Source organism: Stegostoma tigrinum, chromosome 9, assembly GCF_030684315.1.
Source record: "Stegostoma tigrinum isolate sSteTig4 chromosome 9, sSteTig4.hap1, whole genome shotgun sequence".
In the NCBI taxonomy this organism is placed as follows: Eukaryota; Metazoa; Chordata; class Chondrichthyes; order Orectolobiformes; family Stegostomatidae; genus Stegostoma; species Stegostoma tigrinum.
In genome coordinates this window covers 47,753,732-47,768,222 of record NC_081362.1, presented here as the reverse complement: position 1 = coordinate 47,768,222, position 14,491 = coordinate 47,753,732, and the positions used below count along the sequence as shown (strand labels likewise).

The 14,491-nt window shown below is 40.2% G+C and overlaps 1 protein-coding gene across 5 annotated transcripts in view; it reads left to right on the top strand.

Annotated features, from left to right (window-relative positions):
- Nucleotides 1-14,491, top strand: part of sptbn1 (spectrin, beta, non-erythrocytic 1) — a 239,773-nt gene that overhangs the window by 201,943 nt on the left and 23,339 nt on the right. For all 5 annotated transcript variants that reach the window (XM_048536023.2, XM_048536019.2, XM_048536021.2 and 2 more), the window contains 5 exons: nt 9,208-9,582; nt 12,245-12,489; nt 12,690-12,828; nt 13,346-13,430; nt 13,692-13,888. In XM_048536023.2, the coding sequence (XP_048391980.1) occupies nt 9,208-9,582; nt 12,245-12,489; nt 12,690-12,828; nt 13,346-13,430; nt 13,692-13,888 (1,041 nt within the window). The remainder of the gene's footprint in view (nt 1-9,207; nt 9,583-12,244; nt 12,490-12,689; nt 12,829-13,345; nt 13,431-13,691; nt 13,889-14,491) is intronic.

Below are 14,491 nucleotides of genomic sequence, written 5' to 3'. Positions count from 1 at the left end.
GACATATATTACAATGGAAGCTGAGACATTTCCATTCGTTGGTGCATAATAGTTGGGTCCATAATGTGCTAATTTCTTGGCCATGTTGAAAATGATGAATGAGCTCTTTGCAAAGCACTGTGCCAAATTGGTCTTGGACTCTTTGTTCCCTGATATAAATCACAGACTTTCCAGCAGACCTTTCGTTGAGCCTATTGGGCAACAGTTCTTCCTTTGGGAGGTAACTATCCTGACGGACTTCTCACAATTAATTCTTAGCTAGCCTATCTATTTCTAAGGCTCAAGTTTTGTCCTCTAATTTCTGGGTTATATATTTTGATAGCATAATAAAGCTATTAAAACTCTCAATATCAAACTTGAGCTGCTAAACATAAGGCCAACATCCTCAGCCAAAGGGTCTAACTGACATGAAAACCGGGTCATGGGGGCGCTTGTGCTGCAGTGGTAATGTGCCTAAATTTAAACTTATTTGTTCCCTTAAACGTCAATTAAATTTCCCATTGTGTGCTTGTACTAGCAACTTGTACTGAGTTCTTTCATCAATCCTAGTATCAGAATTTCAGAGATAATTATGTCCAGGCTTGGTGGTTTTAAATGGTACGTCTATATCAGGGACACAGGTCATTGCCATCCGCTCAGTGTTCACTACTCTCAAACAGTTTGTTTCAGCAAAACTCCTAATTCTCCTGTGTTCTCAAAATCTATTGAAAAAGCCCAATGGGTTATGGAAATCCATGGCCTAGTCCTGTTCAAAATCTCTCATCTGGCTACAGAAAAGCTGTGCAGTAAGTTTTAAAAGCTGTCAAAAGAGTTAATTCTCTGCTGGTTTGAAAAGGGACTAGGCCCAAATCACCAAACGATATCTTGTCATAGTCTGTTTTAGGTGTTTTCTCACTCATATCCCTTGTTTGTTCTTTTCCCTTCTGGGAACTAGAACAAATGTTCAATTTGGATGATGGCCAAATTTCCACTTATCAGTATGTTTTTAGAATACACTTTTCACAGCACAGATTTCTTAAAAATTCAAAATTGAAATAAAGTTAACACCATTGTCAAACTTTGGTCTAAACCTTTGAATTCTTTCTGAAATAAATTTTGAGTTTATGGTGCTTGTGCAATATCCCGTGTTAATTTCAGTTGAATGTAAAAACATGCTCGCAGTGTAACAGTCATGAGAACTCTTGAGTCCAATCCAGTTTTCACTTCTTTAGATTGGCTGGGAAAGGGACTTCTTTTGGAGAGTCTTAATCTCTTCCTTAACTCTGCATTTGGATCCTTCACCAATCCATTCCTTCTGCTGGTTGATAGTACACACCAGATGTGTGTGCATCTCACTGCATAGAAACGGGTTGTTTTGTGAGGTAGCAGCTGCTGTCTGTTCACAGATTTCTGTTTGGCATGTTTTGGTTTTATGGTTTTAGTTAAATCAAAGGAAAAGTCAGGTTTCCTCATCAGTTTCAAAATGCGTGCATTCCTGTGAACAATCGTTTCTACTGCACAGCACTTTTTACCAATTTCCACATCTTTCTATTTTCCTCATCCAACTTTAAAGCATGTAAATGTGCACCATCGGTTAACTTACCGTGTGCCATTGATTAAATTATTCCGGATTGTTTTTAGAGACACTGATAATACTGTTGCATATTTCTGTATTTTCCAGTACATCTTCCACTACTGATGATTCTAACTGTTATATTAAACTGTGACTCACCTTTTTAAAGTTACTCCAGTATCATAGTGATTTTCTGTTTTAGTTTAAAAACTACTCAACATGTGTTCAACTGCAATCTAAAACTGATGCTTCCTGGCTTCTTCGACATAAAGCCAATTAAACTTTGACTTCTGAGATATCCAACTTCTGGCACCACTGTTGATTTTAGAGGTTTATGACAGTCACCTAATGTAAGCAGTTCACAATTTTATAGGAATTTTCTGATAGTTTATTAAGTTTGCTTAGTTTAAATATGATACTTTCCTCTTTAGGTAATGCATACAATCATGACAATTGAGAGTGGTTCACTGATACCAGAGGGAAAACAGACTGTTGGTGTGGAATGTGTTGGTCTCATTACATTGTGTTAACGTTGTATACTGTTAGCCATGGTGTTAGGGAGCTCATCCTCATGTCATCTTTTAATGTCCATCTTCCATCTGGTGAATGCAGGCTTCTGAGGACCATTCATGAGGTCTAATGAGGGCTGCTACCTATAATGACTGATCTCTGCCCCTGAACACATGATATATTTGATATCTAGCAGCTGAGATTTTACATTGTGTCAATCAGTTGTCTGAATAGTTTTGTTCGGCAACCGTGGGACAGCTACTCATGATGTTGGAAAAGCATTGTCCCCTTTCCCATTTCCATTTGAAGGTTAGTTTTCAGTGACAAAACTGGGTGAGAGGTGAATTATATGAGATGGATGAAGAGATGCTTGATTGTGATTTGGGTAAGTTGATTGAGTGGCCACATGTACGGCAGATGAAGTATAATGTGGATAAATGTGAGATAATCTACTTTAGTAGCAAAAACAGGGAGGCAGATTATTATCTGAATGGCAATGGATTGTGAAAGGGAAGTTGCAATCAGACCTGAGCATCTTTGTATATCAGTTCCTGAAAGTAAGCATGCAGGTGTGCAGGCGGCGAGGAAGGTAGAAGTTATGCTGGTCATCATAACTAGTCAATTTTAGCAGAGGAGCAGTGATGTTTTGCTGCAACTGTACAGGGCTTTAGTGAGACTGCTCCTGGCATTTTATGTTCAGTTTTAGCCTTCCTAACTAAGGAAGGATGTTTTGGCTTTGGATGGAGTACGTCGAAGGTTTACCCGACGCCTGGGTTTCAAGACTGACGTATGAAGACAGAATGGCCTATTAGATCTATATTCACTGGAGTTTAGAAGAATGAGGGAGGGAAGCTCATAAAACCACTAACATTTAAACGGGACGAGGCATGGTTAATGCAGGAAGGATCTTCCTGATGAGTGCGGATTTCAGAACCGGAGGTCACAGTCTAAGGATAAGGGGTAGGCCATTTAGGACTGAGAGGAGGAGACATTTCTTCACCCAGAGAGTGATGAGCCTGAGGAATTCTCTGCCACAGAGGGCAGCTGAGGCCAAAGCAGTGAGTGTTTTCAAGGAGGAGTTAAGTATAGTTTTTATGACTAAAGGGATCAAAGGATATGAAGCAGAAGAAGGAACAGAGTGCCGAGTAGGATGATCTGCTCATGATCATTTAGTTTTGTGGAACAGGCTCGAAGGGCCAAATGACTCACACCTCTTCCTAATTTTTTGTGTTTCTATCCTTTTTCAGAACAAAACCTTAATTTTGAAAACACTGCACTCATTATAGGTGTGGTTTCTGATAAATCTTTGGTTTATGCTTGTGGAAGACTAATTGCTACAGTATCACAGTTAAGTGAGGCTTCATGCTACACAGGAAATACTGAATATGAAATACAGAAGGCACATCATTTTGAAGGGGACCTCAATTTCCAACACCTTCCAAAATGTAGTGCATTTTCTGGTATATCCCATCACTTCTTTCTCCCTGAGTCTTTCGCAACAGAATGTAATTGCAACCATTCCCTCCTATGAGCTGACACCTATGATACTTTGTCCTCTGTCCTGGATGCAGATGATCAGTGTCTGACCACATCCACCTCTGAGCTGTGCTCTCAAATTATGCACAACATTATTACCTGAGCTGGTGGCTGTGAGTGTGAGAAGGAGTAAACAGTGTTTCTTCATCAGTACTATCTTGATGTTGCAAACGTTGCCTGGCAAGATTGAACTTCTTTGGATATCTAAATTGTGTTGAAATGAGAGAGGGGAAGAGTAGTGAGAAGTGCATGCTCGCCATTTGCAGTTTCTAATTGGAAGAGATTGTGGAATGAGGCAAAGTGAAATGTGACATGGAGCTTTAAACATGAGGATACTGTTGCCATTTACTGTTTCAGCCCTGCAGTGGCTTCTCCCATTTTTCCCCCTTTATTCATTCACCGGATAAGGGCGTCTCTGCTTACGTCAACATTTATTGCCCATTCCTAATTGCCCAGAGGGCTGTTAGGAGTCAACCGTATTGCTGTGGGTTTGATGTCACATGTAGGCCAGACCAGGTAAGGAAGACAGTTTCCTTCCCTAAAGGACATCAGTGAACCAGATGGATTTTTTCCTACAATCAGCAATGGATTCACAGTCATTACTAGACTCATAATTCCAGATATTTATTGAGTTCAAATTCCACCCTCTGCTACGTTGGGATTCAAACCCAGGTCCCCAGAACATTACCAGGGCCTCTTGATTAACAGTCCAGCAATAATACCACTAGGCTATTGCCTCTCCCATGGTGGCAAGCACCATCTCCTGCATGAATTTCAGGACCAAAGAACTACAGATGCTGTAAATCAGGAACAAAACCAGAAGTTGCTGGAAAAGCACAGCAGGCCTGGCAACATCTGTGGGGGGCAAAAATCAAGAGTTAATGTTTCAGCTCCAGCAATTTGGCCATCATCAGTTCTGAGGAAGGGTCAGTGGACCCGAAACATTAACTCTGATATTTTCTCCACAGATGCCACCAGACCTGCTGAGTTTTACCAGCAACTAATGAATTTAAGGGCATTGAGCTACATTTAATCCTCACCTGTTAGTGCTTGCTGTCTCACGTTCTTTGATTCTTTGTCTCTAAAAGAGAGAAAATATGCTAATGTATAATGCACTTTAAGTGGTACGATTCTTATAACTGATAGGACAAGTTCAGATGCAGCTGTGAGTCTTACAGTGATGCAAAATCTGTGAGGGTGGGGAGAAGCTATGAATGTTATGTGTGAATTGTAATTGATAGAGACTGTTGTTGAAGCACCATATCTTATATTAAAACTGCTATATAAGTTGTTTTAAGCAGTGGGCATCTGATGCATTGAATAATATCCAAGGTTCATGATTCAGCTGGAGGTGTATGATGTTTGAAGCTGCATTCACCAACTTTGCTCGCCTGCAAAGTCACCAGATTTATTGCTACGTTGAAGTCTTCGGGGCTGACTTGTGGCACTGACCACCATGGTTATCTTGCTCTCACTGCCTTCTGAAAGTTTCTCTGATGGTCCACCTTTGTTTCCTTTTAATCTCCCAAAGTCTCCAGTATAACATCAGGAAATGTGAGAACCAAACTTTTATCATTATTCTCTTTTTCCACATCATTGTGAGTTATATCATGATTTCTAGTGCATCCTCCAGCCACAGTACACCTTCTGTTAAAGAAGTACATTTCTTTAATTATCACAGTCTATAAGTGGTGTGGTAGCCTATCTCATTTTTGTGCTATTGAATTCAACAATCTTAGGGATTGAGGCACCTATTTCCATGTCCTTCCCCAACACCCAAACACCAAGCCAGTTATCACACAATCTGCTATTACACACCACACATCGTTAGCCACTATTTGTCCACTAATAGCTAATCATTCTCCCAAGATGATCATTATCCATTCCTTTGTCTCCCTCTCTTTGGCCTCCATCTCCACCTATTATTGACTCCTTACCTCCTCCCCCACCTTATCATCTTAAAGCATACAGGCACTCAGCAGCAAACTTAGTGCTGGCTGTACAAAGCAGGCAACGTTAAGTTTACTTGCTGCCTGCCTGTAGCAGTGGATGTAAGTTGTTAACACATCACAATTGCCCATGCCCATTTTCAGAGCTATTTATTTTAGCTCTTATCAATTTTAAATAGATGGTTGGACCAGATGTTGCAGTTGGTATCAGCTCCTTGTTTACAGGACTGAGTGTTTAATTTTTAAAACTAATTCCTAGAATGTGTGCTAAGTGGCCATGTATTGTTATTTTCTTATTTTTTTTCTTATAGCCCAGCTTTTATAGCACACTTGGATAAGCATTTCAAATGCCAGGGCATAGGTGGCTATGGACTCAAGTGCGGGTAAATGGGATTTTGCAGTTTGGTGTTTGTTGGTCAGCATAGATATGGTAGGCCAAAAAGCCTTGTTTCTATGCTGTATGACTCTGTCAGCTTGTTTTCGGGAACCAGAACAGAAATTGCTGCCAAGGCTCGGCAGGTCTGGCAGCATTTGCGGAGAGAAGTCAGAGTTACCATTTTAGGTTCAGTGACCCATCCTCCAAACTGATGGAAGCTAGGGAAAAGGGATAACAAGATGTATAGCTAGATGAACACAGCAGGCCAAGCAGCATCAGATGAGCAGGAAAGCTGACGTTTCGGTTCTAGACCCTTCTTCAGAAAAGAAGTGCCAAGACCCAAAACGTCAGTTTTCCTGTTCATCTGATGCTGCTTGGCCTGCTGTGTTTATCCAGCTCTACACCTTGTTATCTCAGATTCTTCAGCATCAGCGGTTACTACTATCTCTGAAGCTAGGAAAATGTTGGCTTTTATGCGGAAGATAAGGTTGGGGAGGAGGTAAGGAGTAAATTATAGGTGGAGATGGAGCCCAAAAAGAGGGAGAACAAATGGACAGACAAATGAGTGGATAATGATCATCTTGGGACAATGAATAGCTATTTTTGGACAAATAGTGGCTAACGATGTGTGATGTGTGATAACCGGCCTGATGTTTGGGTGTTGGGGTAAGGACATGGGAAAAGGTGCCTCAAGCCCTAAGAATGTTGAATTCAGTATTGAGTCTAGAAGGTTATAGAGTTCCCAAGTGGAAAATGAGATACTGTTCTTCCAGCATGTGCTGAGTTTTGCTGGAGCACTGCACCAAGCCTGAGACGGCGATGTTGGCCAGGGAACAAGGTGGACTGTTGATGTGGCAGGCAACAGGAAGGTCAGGGTCTTTGCAGACAGAATGTAGGTGTTGTACGAAGTGAACACTTAGTCTATACTTCATTTGCCCAATGAAGAGGAGACCACATTGTGAGCTGTGAAAGCAGTAAACTAGATTGATTGAAGCACAGGTAAGGCACTGCTTCACCTGGAAGGTGTGTTTGTTAGGCCCTTGGATACTGTGGAGGGAGAAAGTGAACGACAGGTGTTACACCTTCAGTGGTTGCAGGGGAAGGTGCATTGGGACTGTGACAGAGTGTTGAGAGTGAAGGAGGACTGAATCAGGGTGTCCTAGAGGGAACAGTCCTTGTGGAAGGCTGACAGGGAAAGGGAATATGTGTCTGGTGGTGGCATCCTGCTGGAAGTGGCGAGAATGGTGGCTAAAGATCCTCTGATGGGATGTTAGGTGAGGACAAGGAGATCCTGTTGCTGTTATAGGAGGGAAGAGAGGGGGTGAGGGCTGAAGTGCCAAGAATGGGTTGGATTCGGCTAAGGGCTCTGTCGACAATGGTTTTGGGGAATTCTCAGTTGAGGAAGAAGGTGAATATTTCTGAGGCCTCCTTGTTAAAGTTGGCATCATCAGAACCGATGCAATGGAGTCAGACGAACTGGGAGAATGGAATAGAGTCTTCACGGGAAGCAGGGTGAGGATATACAGTCAAGGTAACTGTGGGAGTTGGTTGATTTGTAGTGAATGCTGGTGGCCAGCTTATCCCCAGAAATGGAAAAGCGATGTTGAGAACCTTTTCTAACTCCTCCCTTGCCTTCCTGAACACCATGCCACTTCAACACATCACCATGTTCCCTGGCCAACATCTCTGTCTCAGGCTTGCTGCAGTGCTCCAGGGCAGCTCAGTGCAAGCTGGAAGAACAGCACCTCATTTTCTGCTTGGGAACTTTTTAGCCTTTTGGGATCAATATCAAATTAAATAATTTTAGGACTAGAGGCACCTTCTCATGTCCACACCCCAACTCCACCCTCCCCTCCAAAACCAGGCCTTGTTATCACATGGTCTGCTATTACACACCACACATCGTTAGCCATTAATTGTCCACTAATAACCATTCATTCTCCCAGTTGATCATTATCCACTCCTTTGTCTGTCCACCTGTTCTTCCCTGTCTTTGGGCTCTACTTCTACCTATCATTTGCTTCTCACCCACAACCCCTACCCTATCTTCTGCATAAAAGCCAACCTTTTCCTCGCTGCCATCAGTCCTGAGGAAGGGTCACTGAACCTGAAATGTTAACTCTGATTTCTCTCCACAGATTGTCCATATTGTTCAGGGACGTGTAAATTAGGTGGGTTATAGGCGGCTGTATCTGGCTGGGATGCTCTGAGAGTCAGTGTGGACTTGTTGGGCCGAAAGGCCTGTCTCCACACTGTAGGGATTCTGTAAAATAAATGAGGCTCCATTGATTATATGTAATGGATGCATAGATGGATGTGATTCTCTATGGCAAGGTGTGATCAGATAACAATCGTCCTTTAATCTTCACTCACTTCAACAGCTTCAGTTTCTTCAGCAGATTCTGCATCTGGCCCTTGGGATAAGGGATTCAGTGCCAAACAGGTATCAACATACTCTAGCTGTTTGATCCACAACTTGTGATCAATGTTAGGGCCTCAGTATCTCAAAATTTGATCAGGCTTTGTTCATCTACTGCTTCCAGCATCACTATGCTCATGTTGTCCACCAGGTTCTGGTTATATCTTGTAGGTAGACTCCAGGTAGAAGTATATAGCAGCAATATTGGTGTGACAAACCTGTCCTTCAGGTGTAACAGGTCAAACCCAGGGATGGTGATGATGGTGCCTGGGACATTGTAAGGCTCAATTCCATGAGTATAACAATGTCAGGTTGTTCATTGACAAATCTGTGAGACAGTTGTCCCAACTTCAGCTCAAGCTTCCACATGCTAGTCAGGAACACTTTGCAAGATTGACAGGGCTGTGTTTCTTGCTGTTTCCCCAATACCTGGATCAATGCTAGGTCTTCCTACATTTTATTGCAAGTTTTGTTACAGCTGAGTGGCTTGCAAGGCCATTTCAGAAGGCAGTGAAGAGTCAATCCCATTGCAATTGATCTGGAGTTGCATGTCGGCCAGATAAGATAAGGATGGCAGATTTCTTTCCCTGAAAGACATTAGCAAACCAGATGGGTTATCATAACAATTAGCTACATTTACATGGCCATCATTTGGCCAGCTTTTTAATTCAAGATTTTATTGAATCCAAATGTCACCATTTACTGTAGCAGGATTTGAAACCATGTTCCCAGAGCATTAGACTGAGGCTGTGAATGTGTAGTCCAATTGCATTAGCACCCCCTCACCTGCACCAAGTTTGATTTTCAGTAAGCAACAATCAAAACACAGTCTACTGTTCTTTTAATAAATTATATTTCTTTTCAGATGCTGCAAGAGAGGTTCCGTGAATTTGCTCGTGATACTGGTAACATTGGCCAGGAGCGCGTTGATAGTGTGAATCGTATGGCTGATGAGCTGATTAATTCTGGGCATTCTGATGCTGCTACGGTTGCTGAGTGGAAAGATGGACTCAATGAGGCTTGGGCTGATCTGCTGGAGCTTATTGACACCCGAACACAGATTCTGGCAGCTTCTTATGAGTTGCATAAATTTTACCATGATGCTAAGGAGATCTTTGGACGAATTCAAGACAAGCACAAGAAACTTCCAGAGGAACTAGGACGAGATCAGAACACTGTGGAAGCATTGCAGAGAATGCATACTACATTTGAACATGACATTCAAGCTCTTGGTACTCAGGTAAAGTATCTAACATTCTCGATTATGATTAATGGAGTGGAAGTCCAATTTAACACAGAAGGATATGCTGTGAATTCACCTGCTAATTTACTTACAGCTTGAGGGTCCCATTATTCCAAATAAAGAAAATTGCAAATGGAAAAACCCATCCCTATCCTATATATTTTTATATTATTTATGAATATAGTAAATGTATGTTTTTTGCATTTGAAATAATTGGCCCATGTTGTAAATGGATATATGTGGATTCTCCCAATTGCCCACTAAATTTTTGACAGAAAATCTATAAACCCTAGAGAAACAAAAACAGGAATTATTTCTCCTGTTGAAAGGATATTATTTTCTCCTCCTAAAATTTGAGTTCAACCCTACATAGCTACTTAATTTTGTAAAGCACCCCCCGAATAAATATGCAGGTGCCTTGTTTCCTTGCCATTTTTAACTTTTCTGGACATGATTTTATGGTTCCTATGCTTGAAAATCTCACTTCCAACCTTGAGATACAAAGGCTGCAGAAAGAAGGGACTGATCTCAGGAGATTATTTGACACTACTATTATATTGACTTGATTGCAGCACCCTATGCGTGCATGAGTAATAAATAATAAAATAAACCTCTGCTTTCTGAAATTATCGGTGTATAACTTAAACTATCTAGTTTTAAAGCTGTACAGCAAGAACACAAACTCACCACTTGGACACCAACATTCACATTATCCTGAATTTCCTCTATACCAGGAAGATGCTCACAGGTTGGACATACAAACATTTTTAATGGAATGTTCCACGGTAACATTGCCTTTGCAAATTTACTTACACATAAATAGAGCTTCAAAGTTAAAATAGTACCACTGGAAGTTTTTGAAGATCATTGCACAGTGTGAGTACTATATGATGAAGTGGTGTTGCTAAGACTGTAATCACCCCCTCACCTGCCCAACATTCAAGAAGGCAGCTTACTGCCCCCTTCTCAGCTGGTGAAGAGCATTAAAGGCTGTTCTGGTCAGTCTCCCCCATTTCCCATAAGCAATGTTTTTGTAACTTTAAAAAAAAGTTGATACATTTTTCTAATAAAGTGTGTTTATGCTGATGAATGGTGAAGACACATTCACGTAAATCTTGTAGGTAGCGTAGACAAGATGACCTTTTGTATGAACTGACATATTTTCACTAACTGAGGATAAGAATTATACTTTTTTAATTGAAAGTTATATTCCTTGTATTGGTCTGCATCTCCAGCAAAGCACTGAATTGGTAACGTGCTGCAGGACTCTCACAGTGACACTTTGAAATTTAAAAGCAAGAAACTGTATGTGTTTGACAGGCCTTTGATTTGTCTCTATCTCCTGTGAGGAAGCAGCAGGTTTTCTCAATGTCTTGTCATTGAGTGTATGGCAGACCTGTGGCCTCACCGCAAACACATAACTACAAACAACCACCTTGTGGTACCCTGCAGAAAAAATCTCTTTACCCCCCCCCCCTTTATTATCAACATTATTCTGTAGTCACACAGACAATGAGGATCGAGCTGTATTGCATTATATTAAAACATGAAATATTAATAAATATGGCAGAACATTAATTTCATATTCTCAAGGAATAATTTTGCAGTGGTCTTAATGTGTTGCCCTTAATTATTCTAATTTATTGTATACCCTTATACTGTAGATGAAAGATTAAAGTCAGAGGTTATTTGTTTTCCTCAACCTTAGAACACCTACTGTCTTAAATTTAATTTTGATCAGGCAGCATTGCACCCTTTATATATTTTTAAAAAAGATTCAGTAGATCCCGAATATAAATTTTGAAGGTTTAAAATAAAAGCAACTCTGTTGAGGTGAGCGGTTAAAATAAATGCCTTTATAAATGATTGTATAATTTAATTGGTGTAAAATTATCTATTGTACTAATTCTTTCACCTTGGTAGAGTAAAACTTCTGACTATACAAATACACGGTGTTGAGAGCAAAGAAACTGAGTGACATCAGTTATGGAGACATTAAATCGCTGATACTTTACTTGTTTCTTGCTTCTAAATAGAAAATGTGTAATTGTGTATATTTGTGTATATATACAAAGTATGTGATTTGCATATATTTTAATAATTTCAATATTTTAAAAATGTGGTTCTGGCATGACCATTAGAACAAGATCATACCTATAACTTTTAAAATACTGTTATTAGGCACTGCTTGTTTCATGACACATGGACCCTAGCAATGTCTCAAGAAGGGGGTGGCACAGTGGCTCAATGGTTAGCAGTGCAGCCTCACAGCACTGGGAACCCATGTTCAATTCCAGCCTCGGGTGACTGTCTATGCAGAGTTTACACGTTCTCCCCCTGTCTGCATGAGTTTCCTCTGGGTGCTCCAGTTTCCTCCCACAATCTAAAGATGTGCAGGCTAGGTGGATTGGCCATGCTAAATTGCCTGTAGTGATCAGGGGTGTGTGGGGATGGGTCTAGGTGGGATGCTCCAAGGGTCGGTGTGGACTTGTTGGGCTGAAGGGCCTGTTTCCACACTGTAGGGATTCTGTGAAGTTACTGGTTTAACTTCTAATTGTTAGTTTTACTTTGTTGCACTGGAGATATTATGGGAACTATGTGCTATATGGGATAAGAATAAAAAATTCTTGCACATTGCTGGCATATTGTTTTGTCACAGGTAAGGCAGCTACAGGAGGATGCTGCTCGTCTCCAGGCTGCTTATGCTGGTGACAAGGCTGATGACATTCAGAAACGCGAAGCAGAAGTATTGGAGGCATGGAAGACACTTCTTGATGCATGTGAAGCTCGGAGGGCAAAGCTTTTTGATACTGGAGATAAGTTCCGTTTCTTTAGCATGGTGCGTGATCTGATGCTATGGATGGAAGATGTTATTCGGCAAATTGAAACCCAAGAGAAACCAAGGTAAAATGAATGTGCTAAGTTAAAGGCAGAAAGACAGGGAGATAATTATTGGTAATTATTATTAGCTAGTACTTTGAGCATTTTTTTAAATCTAGGCTGTCATTTCATCCAGTATTTGTGTCAATGTTTGATTTATGCTTCAAACATTTTGACAGTCGAGATGCCAATAATTAGAGTGTATATATTTTATCTTGTTTCAGAGATGTTTCGTCAGTGGAATTGCTAATGAACAATCACCAAGGCATCAAGGCTGAGATTGATGCCCGTAATGATAGTTTCACTACATGCATTGAACTTGGCAAATCTCTCCTGGCAAGAAAGCACTATGCATCTGAAGAGGTAGCACACCTATTGTCAGAACAATGTACTTAGCTCTAACATTAAGGCTGGTGACCACAATTAATTGCTACATTTTGTCAGCTCGCATTGTAATTCAGTTACCTAGTCATTAAGTATTAATTATAAAAACACTTCAAGTTTTACTGGATAATTAGAACACAGGAGAATTCTAGTTAGACTTTAATGATGTATGATTGAATTATTTACTTCCAGAGATCTAAAAAAGATCAGTATTAGGGAAAAGCATACTTTCCACTTTGGGCACCATTAAAACACTCAAGCCAGGTGGAGCATTAACAACATTAGATGTTTGTAGAAATGAATCTCAATTTATATTGATATTTAAGGAGATGACAATCTTTATTAAGTTCACTGTTCGCATAGATGTTTACGTCAATTTCTGAATGAGTGTTTCATTATTTTGTAATATGAGAAAAGGAAGGCATTATGAAATGAATAGTAATACCAAAAAAGATTATCCTACCACTACGTAAATCAATTCTGTCTTCATGCACAGATTAAGGAGAAGCTGCTGCAACTAACGGATAAGAGGAAAGAAATGATTGACAAGTGGGAGGACAGGTGGGAGTGGCTCAGACTAGGTAAATACTTACTATCATTCACACAGCATAAATCCTGAATGTGTGCTTTGTTATGTAATTAAATTGTTTGTAGGATTTTTTTAATCAATCTTTCTGACCAAATGTTGCCGCTGTTTAACGGAGATCTTATTTTTTCAGAATATTTTGTCATGGAGTTGCATCTGATGTTGATTGGGAAAACTATGAACGTTATTATTTTGCTACTACATTCTATCTTTAATTTGTGAACTCTCCTTTTGAATTTCATTATTTTTTGCTTAGTTTTGGAAGTACATCAGTTTGCTAGAGATGCAGGTGTGGCAGAAGCTTGGCTTTTAGGCCAAGAGCCATATCTGTCCAGTCGAGAATTGGGTCAGAGTGTGGATGAAGTAGAGAAGTTGATTAAGAGACATGAGGCATTTGAGAAATCAGCAGCTACATGGGATGAAAGATTTTCAGCATTGGAGAGACTGACAACAGTGAGTATATTTCATAAATGATCCTTTTTCATTGTCCCCTAAAAACATGTCATCAGTACAGGTGTTTCACTCATTCCTTAACAATAACTAGTCAGCTTGGCTTAGTTGCATTTTACTCTGGGTTCTGGGCTAGATGTGATGTGTGTCAAATGCCTTAATTTTGACTGATATTCCAATTCTCTTCTGAGATGACTTTCTCAAGTGCATGCTAAAATTCATTTGACATTTAATTGAATTAAAGCAGCATATTTTTCTGGAAAGCAATTAATTGTTCAATTAATCAAAGAGCATATTGAGAGATTTCAATGACATGATAATGATGCAATGTAGTTCTAATTATCTTCACAGATACAAATTCAAATAGCATAGTCATACAATTGGTTTTACATGTCGCTAGAGTTCCTTTTATTTTTGGAGCAGTTTACAAAACAAAATGCTATATCATTTCTGTTTGACAAGCTAACCAAGTGGGCCTCCAGCAAGAGGGAAAAGAGAAGCTTAAGGAACTTTCTTAGGAAGAGAAGTTGGATTTTTGAATTCAGGGAGGAAGATAATATGGCGGAAGGTTGGGTGTGAGGACTTTTGTAGAATAGAGGCAAGGGG